At 39.0% G+C, this 11,775-nt stretch overlaps 2 protein-coding genes across 2 annotated transcripts; both read left to right on the top strand.

Moving 5' to 3' along the window:
• Positions 1–2,460: 2,460 nt before the first annotated feature.
• Positions 2,461–3,411, top strand: LOC106728935 (olfactory receptor 5D13-like). Its single transcript, XM_014554446.1, has one exon. It carries the CDS (start codon positions 2,461–2,463, stop codon positions 3,409–3,411), a length of 951 nt encoding a protein of 316 aa, XP_014409932.1.
• Positions 3,412–9,227: 5,816 nt separating this feature from the next.
• On the top strand, positions 9,228–11,248 carry LOC102506031 (olfactory receptor 5D13-like). Its single transcript, XM_014554445.2, has 2 exons — positions 9,228–10,143; positions 11,184–11,248. The coding sequence occupies exons 1-2, from the start codon at positions 9,228–9,230 to the stop codon at positions 11,246–11,248; spliced, it is 981 nt and encodes a 326-aa protein (XP_014409931.2).
• Positions 11,249–11,775: the final 527 nt, after the last annotated feature.

Below are 11,775 nucleotides of genomic sequence, written 5' to 3' on the forward strand. Positions count from 1 at the left end.
CTGCAGAGTGCTTCCAAGTATGGGTTTGCCTAGTGATTTTTTGATATTAACCCAGGATTATGGGTTTTGGGGTAGTAATACCACAGAGGTGAATTTTCCTCATCAGATCATATCAAGGTAAATGATATCCACATTGCAGCACTGGTGATGGTCACCTTTATCTTTTGCTTAAGGCAGTGTTGTCCAAGTTTCTCTACTCTATAAACTGGAGTGTGGGATTTGTAATACAGTTGAGTAATTAACAATTATTTTTAGATGGATCTTTTTTCCTTATTTCAAATTCTATAGTTCACGTTTACATCAATGAATATGTATTATTTCAATAATTCAAGATCTTAAGGTAATCAATGGAGTAGATGTGATGGTGTAGTTATCTCTAATGATTTAGAAGAAAATGCGTCTACCAAATGACACAAGAGACAGTGTTTCAACTAATTATATGGTTTGCGGTCCACTGAGTAATATTCCAATTACAATTCTCTGTAGTTTATGTCTTTATAGTCATGGAGACAAATATAAAGCTCAAAGTTTGGCAGTTTAGACTGTGAAGTCAATTTCAGTATTTTCTTTGTATTCCTTGACATTCATGTCCTGGAAATAGAATGCCAGTTTACCGGCATACTCACTGAAATTTACTGCTATTTTTATTACAAGCCCCAAACCTGTGGCTATCTTAAAGAATATGTGACTACGGAGAAGAAAAGTACCTGAGGTTTATTAATCATAAAAAGAAATCCTCGGTAAAGTAACCAAGAACTCTTGGTTCCAGGTCAGTTCACATTTCTTTTGGTATCTTTCAATTTAGAAGGAAACGATGGAGCTCCAGCTCATACAGATTATCTGAAAAATTACAGATGGCCCCTTTCTTATGCTCAGAGACATTTTAATTTTCACTAAATGGGCATCAACTGTCTTTGATAATTAAATTTTGTATTATAGAAACTGGCAGCCGTGAGCAACAGAGAAGTTGCAAAAGATTTATAGGATATCTGTTGATTTTGAATCCCATAGGCCAAGTTGAGTACAAGTCAAATCCTAATTCACTGATTGTCACCAAAAGCATTTGACCTTGCTAGGGTTGAATTCCACGTCGTTATCTGAGTATCTTTTGTTATTGTAAAAATTGTGCCAGTAAACCAGAAGAGTAGTACCAATCTCCCTGATATACCGAGGTTTTGATAATATTTTCAAATGTTGGAGGGGACTCCTTTATTAAAGCAGCCTGAGCGGTGATGGAGATTTGCAGTGTATCTGCCCAGGCCCACCTACTACTGGAAAGACTAGGCTGATGACACAGGCTTTAGGTCGGGGGTTGTTTGCGCTGCGTGTTAAGAGGGCGTTCATGGAGCTGAGTCTGGAGTCTGACACGTGATCCAGACGAAGCTCAGAAGACGAAGCAGTGCATCCATCTACCTTTGCTGCAGCTCTGTGTGTGTGCCTTGGGGTCACTCATTTCATGGGCTTACTGTTCTCACTTCCCCTCTGCCTCATAACAACAGAAGGTTAACTTCTTATTGGTCAGGAAAATGTGTAATTCTCATTGTATCTTAGAACATACATGAAATTATTGTTGGTGAATATAATATGCATCTGTTCTGTTTCTCAACATATGTATGTATCTATAATTTATATGATATATTTATATATTTATAATTTAAAAATACATGTCAGAATGGATGACCAGAAACCACATGAATAATTAATGTACTTTAATTAATTACATGTAAGTAATAAAATGATAGATGTTAAACAAAATGTGAATAAAAGACCTACAAAATTATCCCAGGAGGCAGGGTACCATAAAAGAAGGTTTTGATGGAAGCTACATTATTATTTCATGGATAAGATTCTGTAATGAATTCTCAGGCATTAGATGGAAGGCATAGACTAGATACAATTTAAGATGTATTCCAACTTACACAGTCTATGGATGTTTCTTTATTCCTACAAAACATCAAAAACATAAAAACAATTAGTACCAAGACTTGTGTGGCACCATTTGCAAAGCCAAGCAATCTCCCTGACCCTTAGTACAATTATTCGAACCGTAACAAGGTGCTCTCTGCTTCTGTTTTACCTTTCTTACTTTGTGTTTTACAGTTTCTTTTGTGCTCTAAATTTATATTTCAGCTCTATTTAAAAATATAACAAGGACTGAATTTTAAATAGTGGTTCTCATAGTTAGCATGCATCAAAGTCACCTGGGGGCTGGTAAATCACAAATTGTGGACTCCGTTCCAGAGTTTCTGATTCCAGAGGTCAGTGATGGGGCTAGAGAGTTTGCATTCCTCACAAACGTTCAGATGCTTCTGCTGCGGCTGGTTGAGGACCGTGCGTGCAGAATCACTGTTCTCCACCAACTTCACAACAACATAGGAAGCTTCTTTCTTCTCTGTTTCTCCTGTCTGTTTAGTTCTAGTTTTTAAGGAATACTTTTTGGTTCTTTATTGAACAGGAATCATGATGTTATCAGAAGGAAATCAGAGTATCATACCCACGTTTATTCTCCTGGGTTTTTCAGAATATCCGGAACTCCGGGTTCCGCTCTTCCTGGTTTTCTTGTCTGTCTACACAGTCACCGTGGTGGGGAACCTGGGCATGATTCTAATCATCAAGATCAGCTCCAATCTCCACACGATCATGTACTTTTTCCTCAGTCACTTGTCCTTTGAAGATTTCTGTTACTCCACCGTAGTAACACCTAAATTGTTGGAGAACTTGATTGTGGAAGACAGAACCATCTCTGTCTCTGCCTGCATTATGCAATTTTGTTTTGCTTGCATATTTGGAGTAACAGAAACTTTCATGTTAGCAGCGATGGCCTATGACCGTTTTGTGGCAGTCTGTAGCCCGTTGCTCTACACCACGGCTATGTCTCGGAGTCTTTGTGCTCTGCTGGTGGCTGGGTCTTACTCATGGGGCATAGTGTGTTCCCTGACATTTATGTATTTTCTTCTTGCATTATCCTATTGTGAGTCTAGTATCATAAATAACTTTATCTGTGACCACTCTGTGATTGCTTCTGTCTCCTGCTCAGACCCCTATATCAGTCAGATGCTATGTTTTATTATTGCCGTATTCAATGAGGCAAGCAGTCTGATGATTATTCTGACGTCCTATATACTCATTTTTATCACTGTTATGAGGATGCCTTCTGCAAGTGGACGCCAGAAAGCCTTCTCCACCTGTGCCTCCCACCTGACAGCCATCGCCATCTTCCATGGGACCATCCTTTTTCTTTACTGTATCCCTAATCCTAAATCTTCTTGGCTCACAGTTAAAGTGGCTTCTGTGTTTTACACAGTGGTGATCCCCATGCTGAACCCCTTGATCTACAGCCTTAGGAACAAAGACGTAAAAAACACTTTTAGAAAATTAGTTTTCACAAAATTGCTTTGTCACTCAAGATAATATTGTTAGATTCATTATTTTACTTCTGAAAAAAGTGATTTACTATGCTACAGATTGTTCAACTCTCATAGTGGGACAGATAATTCAAATCTTTTAATCAAGAGGCTTTTAGTTTATCTATGACAGCACAACATTTTATCAATTATTGATTATTGATTGTAGCATACATCAATTTTCAGTGGAATAGTTGTAAAGCACATGTCAAACAAACTGGAAACAAAATTATTTGACTGTCTTTTGAAATATTTGTAAATTATTTTAAAATGCTTTACCATATATAGTGTAATTGTATGTGGGTGTTTCCAAAGCAAAACTGATTCCCAGCTCATCAGATATATGCTGGACTGAGATGATCCCCCAGAATTGTGATCAGGAAACTCATACTCCAGAGATGGTTTTGACAAATGTTTCATCTTCCTGTGGCTTGTAATGAATCATTTGTTACTCATTGTATAATAGATGGTAGAAGATCATGTTTATTCATTAAACTTATAGCCTGCTGAGTAGCAAACAAAATTAAATATTGTTTTACCTTACTTAAATTCATATATTCATTTTATTCTAAATTTTTTTGAGTAATCAAGGCAGTGAAATATTACAATAATAGGGTCCCAGAATGGAATCAAGCATATCTGGTCATTTAATTTCCAAAAAACATGCCATGATAGTTCAATAGAGAAATTATCATTTTCAACAACCAATGCTGAGATTACTGGATATCCACATGGATAAATGAGCCTTTACCTTTACTTCATAATGATCTATCCTTTTTATGTTTTACTTCACTACGCTGGACACCAGAAATTAACATGACATTGTAAACCGACTATACTTCAATTAAAGAAAAAGGATGGATCATTAAAAAATGAAAAAAGAAACTTTATTACCATTAAAAACTTGTGATGAAAGTTTCTTAAGAATAAATGACACCATTAATAAAATGAAAATCTAAACCACAGACTGTGTACGTGTTTATAATATATATGTTTGATAAAGGATTTGTATGTAGAACATAAGGAATTCTATATGCAAAACAAGAAGAAAAATGATCTAGTTAATGAGTTGGTGAGATATTAGAGCAGACATTTGACAAAACAAAATATCTAAGTCATCTATAATCACATGAAAAGATTCTAAGCATCCTTAGTCATCAGTGAAACTCTTATTAAAACTAGAACTAAAACCAGAGTGAGATACTTCTGCAGTCGATCAGAAGGGCTCAAATGAGTAAGAGTTTCAAATATCAGCGGTGGACCTATTGGGCAAGCAGAATGCTCGTGCATTTCAGCTGCAAGTAAAAGGGTTGAAAGACTTTGAAAACAGTTTAGCAGTGTCTTATAAGGTTGCAAATACTTCCCAAACCACTCAACAACTTCTTCCCATACAACTCAGCAATGTGCCGCCTACTATGCTACAGAAACTCTGATATAAGAATGTGTATTCAAGCAGAAATGGACTCACAGACTTAGAAAACAAACTTATGGTTACTGGTGGTGAAAGGTGGGGGGTGGAGCGAGAAAGCGGGAGTTCAGGATTTGCAGACACTGCTATACCTACAATAGATGAACAACAAAATCCTACTGTACAGCACAGGGAACTCTATTTAATATCTTGTAATAGCATTTAATGGAAAAGAATGTATATATGTATGTGTATAACATACTGTATATATAACTGAATCACTATGCTGTACATCAGAAATTATCACAACATTGTAAAGAATTACACTTCAATTAAAAAAAAAAAAAAAAGAAAGCAGCCAAGAGGAGAAGCACACTTCTCAGGGAGTCGGGTGAGAGGAAAAGCCCCAGTGGAGAGAACTGAGACCTGGCACTGAACATACAAGAACCCAGAGCAACAGATCCTTGGGTTTCTCCAGCTCTTCACCTAGGGCCTGGCACACAGTATGTGTTCAGAAATGTTTTGTTACATAAATAAAGCTGGACCGAACCGAAAAAAAAAAAAGTGTATTAATTTAAGCCTGTAAGCTGGTGGTAATTTGTTACGCAGCACAGAAAGCTAACATAATAGAAGCTAGCTTTGAGTGCAGAAGTGGGCTCTGGGGCTGGTCCAGGATGCAGAGGTGCTGGGGATGGGGGAAGACGCACTGTGGAACTCAAGCCTATTCCAGCAAAAGGGTAACCAGGCAGCCCTGTGGGATTCAGGACCAAGGCTGTGCTGTGTTCAATACATAACTCTACGCCTGGTGATAAACAGCCTCCATTGTGTTAGGGCTTCCTGGTAGAGTCAGGCAAGAGGCCTGGGGAAAGTATAGATGGTGGCATTTGGGGGTAGTGGAAATAGTGGATTGGTTGACACCTAGTGGTTTTAGTGAGTTAAATATGTTTCCAAAATGCATTTGCTATTTTTAAGACATTATATTATTTAATTGTGCTAACATAAGCTTGAAAGTGTGGATTGCCCATATTTAGAAGACACCATTTAGTTTCAATAAAGTAGATCACTGTTTCCAAAGACAACAGTAATTATTTATGTTAAGCAAAAAAGCCAGAACCCAAGTTGTGTTGTTTACACATCTCAAAACACATGCCCATTATGCTCAGAAAAGTACGGAGAAATCACGTAGCAGATGTAATAATAATCATCTCTGAACGGTTGCTGGTGTTAGCTGACTTAACTTTCCTCTTGGGTTTTGCTGTAGTCACCATGTTTTCTAATTCAATGTGTGTATTTTTCTATAATTCATTTTCTTAAAGGAATTCATGAGCTAAGCTAGATGAGGCACTATCTCCAGGGACTTAGAAGAAACTACATCCTTGTTAATTTCTACATGGAAGAGTGTTCCATCTTATTTCTGAGTTTGTGATGTGAAGAGCAATCGTTCAGGAAATATTCTCTGGGGTCTAAATCCCCAAGCTCGCGGAGTCACATATAAGCCCTGCACTGTATTCACAGGAGTCAGATTCAGCTTCCAATTCTTTGTCTCTCTCTTTCTCCTTTTCTCTGAGTTTTTCCTGGATATCAAGAAAGAAATATATTCCAGTCACATTAATTTTCATTATTTGTGGATTTCTGCTGTGTTGACCAACTTCTTAATGCTTTACATGATGTTTGAATTCTGAGTGGTCACTTCCCTGGAGACTGTTAACAGAATTTTCAGGTGAGCTGGTTCCAGGCTGGGTGACCTATCTCACATTAGCCTTACTCATATGGGAAGCATTAAGATCCTCCAGCCGCTAAGGCAAGGATCACTCTTGGTCAGCCTTAGTGATGTCTCCTGGGTCCCTCTTCCTGAAGCTCACGTGGCTGGCTGAGCTTCAGTCTCTTCTCCCTCCCCTGGGGTGTCGTCCTGACTTTTGCGTTGAGAATATCCACCATGTGCCTAGCATAGTACAGCCAAAATGAATTTTTTTAAATGATATTATAATGTCTGAGAATGTCCTCAACATCTCCAAATTGTGTAGAAATAAAAATAACATGCATAAAGTAATAGTGGACACTATGTATCATATACTTTCAATTTTTCTGATGGTGATATCTGCAGGTATACCAAGAGTGTGGAAAATGCTGCTGGAGTGAAAGGGACAGTTCCTGTTAGTGATGGTAGTTTTCACGGAATGCCTTATATATTGCAACTGCTGCATCAATACTCAAGAAAAAGAGGCCATTCCAGGGGAAAGAGAAGAAAAATCAAATCAGCCGAAGAATAAGTGGGCATGCATTATACATTATAAGCTGAGAACATTGGCATAATTTTTAAAAGTTTGAAAATTGGGAAATATAGCTAGGGTGAGGGTTTAGATAAAACTGAGCAGAGAACTTTAGATTTGATAAATTAGTTAATGGGGAGAAGTCAAAGTTTTCAGAGTCAAACGACTGTCACAGTAGCCACAGTGCCATCAAGGAAAGGAGAGATTGGCACGCTCACAGTGCTGGCTAGAGGCCCTGCAGGGAAGTTGTCTGAGCCTTGGGTACCGTGAGGTTACACAGAAAAGAGCACCAGGAGTCAGGTGATAAGGAGAGAGCAAAGGGGAAACAGACAACGTATCGAAAGACAGTCCCTGGTGAGTTAACACCAACAGGGCCAAAAGGAAGGGCAGGGAAAATGGCTGAGCTGCCCTTTTGTGTCCTGAATTGTACCCGCATGTGTGTTGCTGTCCATTTTGAACCATGATCTCTTCCTTAGATTTTTAAAAATAATCTAAGGGTTTAAAAATAGTACCAATTAGTCACAGCACCAAGAATTGGAAGAAATGAGAGCGGGAAAGCCTACACTTTCTGGACTCCACAGTTGTCAGACTCTGCAGTAAGTATATTAACATCGTTTCCGAATTTCCTCCTTACACACCTATGAAATATGTATTATCGTGTCATTACTATGGATAAAGAAATTGAGGCTCAGGAAATTCCAGTAATTCACCAGCAATCACACAGTAAATGACAAAGCCTGGAACTGAATCAAATCCATGTTTCCAAGCCCACATTTCTTTCATCATGTGGTCTGTCATTAGTTCTTTGCACTTTCCTGCCCATTGCCTTAGAAAATACATTTTTTGAGTGTCAAAAATGCCATAAGGCTATGAAGGAGAAAATAGTTCCTATCTCAACCAGGTCAGACCAAACTGAAATGGCACCGAATGGTTTACGCGAGTCGTACTGATAGTCTGTTATTGACCTGAACATTTAAGACATGTGCTTGTTATCTGCTAACTTGTTTTTTAAATTATTGTTAAATGATTAAATACATTTCTGGGATTATGAACTACTTGTGAAGACAAGATGATTTTGCTTTCTCAAAATAGTGTAAGCAAATGTAACAAAGATTGCATGACTCAAAACAAGATCACATGTAGCTTTAATCAGAATCAATGGTCCTGTCACCAGAAATTTTGAGGGTGACAATGTACAGTTGGTTGGTGTTTACTACCATGTTCTCTAGTTCCATAGAGAAATCTTACAGAATGTGGAAGACTTGAGCAAAACATGATTTAAGTTACTCTCCAATTCAGATATTCTGTGTGTATTTAATGCTATAACATTCCTAGTAAATTTATCAGATTAAAAATAGTAAGTTAAAAGATAATGATCAAGGAATTTCGAAGGCTATGTTCAGAGCACTAGTGAAACTGAGAAAATCGACAAACACAAAGGAAAGAAAACACTGGGGTAAAGTGTTTTCATAAATACAGCTTCATTATTTTACCAGTTTGCTGCAGTGTTTTTAGAACGTGAAGGCAATTATTTCAGCATCAAACTGGAATCAGTAAAAAGCTTGAGGATATACAGAACTATATTTCCTTCAGCATCCATATGTCAGTTCAAAACTTGAAAATTCTTGCGGTGACTCAGAAACTCTGCCTTTCCTATGATCTCCAGTTTGAACAACTTGACAATCGAAATATTCCTGCCTTTACAACATCCTGGTTCTTTTAAAATAGACTTTAGTTCTCAATTTACATGCATTTTTGTATTAATCCTATTAAGAATCACAGCTCTTCAGAATGACAGAACTGTGAAAAACACATTTCCTACAACACTGTGGAAAAGTTTTCTATTTAACCCCAAACTTAATTCAAGATCTGTCACTCCTGATCAACTTCAAAAGCTAACTCATCACTAGTAAGCAGTGTCCCCTCAGGCAAGTGCCTTAACTTATATATGCCTCAGGTTCTTTTTTTCAGAACACGAGGCTACTTGCTTTGCAATTCGGAGTGTTATTTAGAGACCAAAATGCACGTATCTTAGAGTTTGAGCACAATGTGTGCAACGCAGTGAATGTGATATAGGTGCACTATTGTCATCGTCATGGTTACTATTTTTATTATCACTATAGCAGATTTTCTCCAACAGCAGTCATGCTAGCTGGAAATCAGAGTGCCACAGCCACGTTCACCCTCTTGGGCTTCTCGGAATATCCTGACCTCCAGGTCCCCTTGTTCCTGGTGTTCCTCGTCATCTACACGGTCACTGTGCTGGGGAACCTGGGCATGGTCACCATCATCAGGGTCAGTCCCAAACTCCACACCCCCATGTACTTCTTTCTTAGTCAGTTGTCCTTTGCTGATTTCTGTTATTCCACCACAGTCACACCCAAGCTCTTGGAGAACTTGGTTGTGGAAGACAGAACCATCTCTTTCCTAGGATGCATCCTGCAATTCTTCTTTGCTTGTATATTTGCAGCGGCTGAAATCTTCATGTTGGCAGTGATGGCCTATGACCGATTTGTGGCCATTTGTAAGCCTCTACTGTACACAGTAGTCATGTCCCCAAAGCTCTGCGCATTACTAGTGGCCGGACCCTATACATGGAGGGTAGTCTCTTCCCTGACACTCACCTATTTTCTCCTGGCATTATCCTTCTGTGGGTCTAACATCATCAATAATTTTGTCTGTGAGCACTTGGCCATTGTCTCTGTCTCCTGCTCTGACCCCCACATCAGCCAGATGCTTTGTTTTGTCATCGTCATATTCAATGAGGTGAGCAGCCTGGCAATTATCCTCACTACTTATATTTCCATTTTTGTCACTATCATAAAGATGCCTTCTGCTGGTGGGCGCCAAAAAGCCTTCTCCACTTGTGCCTCTCATCTGACCGCCATCACCATTTTCCATGGGATGGTCCTGTTCCTTTATTGCGTGCCCAGCTCCAGAAACTCATGGTTCATAGTCAAAGTAGGTTCTGCCTTTTATACGGTGGTGATTCCCATGCTGAACCCTCTGATCTACAGCCTCAGGAACAAAGATGTGAAAGAGAGTGTCAGGAAATTAATGAATCACTTGATACCATTTTGTTGAAGACTTGTATTTCCACAAGAAATTTGATCTATCAGATAAAGCCATGTTCAGTGCTTCTAGTAGAGGTGATGATTCAAATTTTGTAGTCAATTCACTAGATTTTAAAATCTAGTCATAAACCAGTTATTTGATCATTTGATTTCTATGCACTTCAATGTTTAATGAAATAGAGGCAAACCATACGTGAAATAACGTTAAGTACTGTGGATGAGTCGCGTCTCCCCAAATATCTATGTTCACCCGGAAGCTCAGAATGTGAACTTATTGGTCAACAGGATCTTTGCAGATGTAATTAAGGTAAAAATCATGATGAGATTAAAGTAAGCCCTAAGTTCAAAGAATGCGTTTTTATACAGGACCGAAAAAAAAAAAAAAAAGGACATACAGAGACACACAGGGAAGCAGGGTGTGTAAATGCGGAGACAGAGAGTGCCATTTTGCTGCTGCCCACCAGGGGGCGACATGAGCTCCCAGAATCGAGGACGTGAGGAAGGATTCTTCCCTAACGTCTTCTGAGGGCGCCTGGCTCTGCCTGCACTTTGATTTCAGGCTTCCGGTTTTGAGAATTGTGAGGAAATAAATTTCCGTTGTTTTAAACCAAGTCCGTGGTAATTTACTGTGGTAACACTAGGAGTTTTATTTAACAGTTAAAAACCAGACCATAGAATATTGACTGATACCTCGATTGGCACGGGAAATTATCTAAATTATCTTTTAAATCATCATCCCATTCCATTGAAGCAACTGGAATATCGGGGGTTATAGAGGAATTCTGAAAAGCTGGAGCTGACTAGAAGTGTGAATATGGAAGAATTGGCCATGAAAGGCTGGAGGCATTATCTCTAAAATCAGGCCACTTTCTTTGCTCTGAATGAAAAACCCTTTGCCTGCCTTATCAGCAAACAAAGGATGTTGCAGCCTTCAAGCCACTACAGCCGCCTGGAGGGTGAGCCCCGAGGGATCTCAGGATGGAGACGGGCAGGCTGCCCACTGCCAAGCCCTTGCCTCCACAGCCACGCCCCAGGGTGCACACTGAGACGACTCAGGAGGGAAAGCTCAGGACACTGGCACTCGATGGCTGAGGTGCACAGCGAAGACCTTCCCATGCAGAGGAAAGCACTACATCCCTTAACTTGAAACGTCTGGTTTTCTTTAATGAAGAGTCATCTTTTGATGTTCTGGCTGAGGCTGCCTCCAGGCTCTGAAGTCCTCAGAATGTCTTCCAAACAAAACAGAATTCTTAACTTTTAGGTTGTGCTTTTTTTTTTCCCCGTCGACAGCTCCTTTCTCCCTAAGGGCCTCCTGTAATTTTATTATAATATAGGAAGTGATATTAAACATGATGACTCTGACTATCAAGTAAAAATGTTGACCTTATACCTGGAAGGATCAACAAGGGGACCAAACCAACAGTGACAAAAATAAAAACTGTTACTAACCTCACTTATCTCACAGTCTGACGTGTCCACTTTGATATTCTAAATTCTACTTACTAATGCAGTGGTTAGCACAATGCATTTCACATGTGCTAATTTCACGTGTCTTAATTTCAAATTTCAAAATACATTTCAAATGTGTTCATTACACATCTGCTCTGTGTGGCATAGAT

The sequence above is a fragment of the Camelus ferus genome, chromosome 10, assembly GCF_009834535.1.
Source record: "Camelus ferus isolate YT-003-E chromosome 10, BCGSAC_Cfer_1.0, whole genome shotgun sequence".
Taxonomy (NCBI): domain Eukaryota; kingdom Metazoa; phylum Chordata; class Mammalia; order Artiodactyla; family Camelidae; genus Camelus; species Camelus ferus.

What these genes read in the sequence shown, in the direction of transcription:
- LOC106728935 (XM_014554446.1), top strand. Translation starts at nt 2,461, where the DNA reads ATGATGTTATCAGAAGGAAATCAGAGTATCATACCCACGTTTATTCTC.
- LOC102506031 (XM_014554445.2), top strand. Translation starts at nt 9,228, where the DNA reads ATGCTAGCTGGAAATCAGAGTGCCACAGCCACGTTCACCCTCTTGGGC. An exon ending in GAGTGTCAGGAAATTAATGA is followed by an intron (nt 10,144 to 11,183) that starts ATCACTTGATAC and finishes CTCCACAGCCAC; the next exon opens with GCCCCAGGGTGCACACTGAG.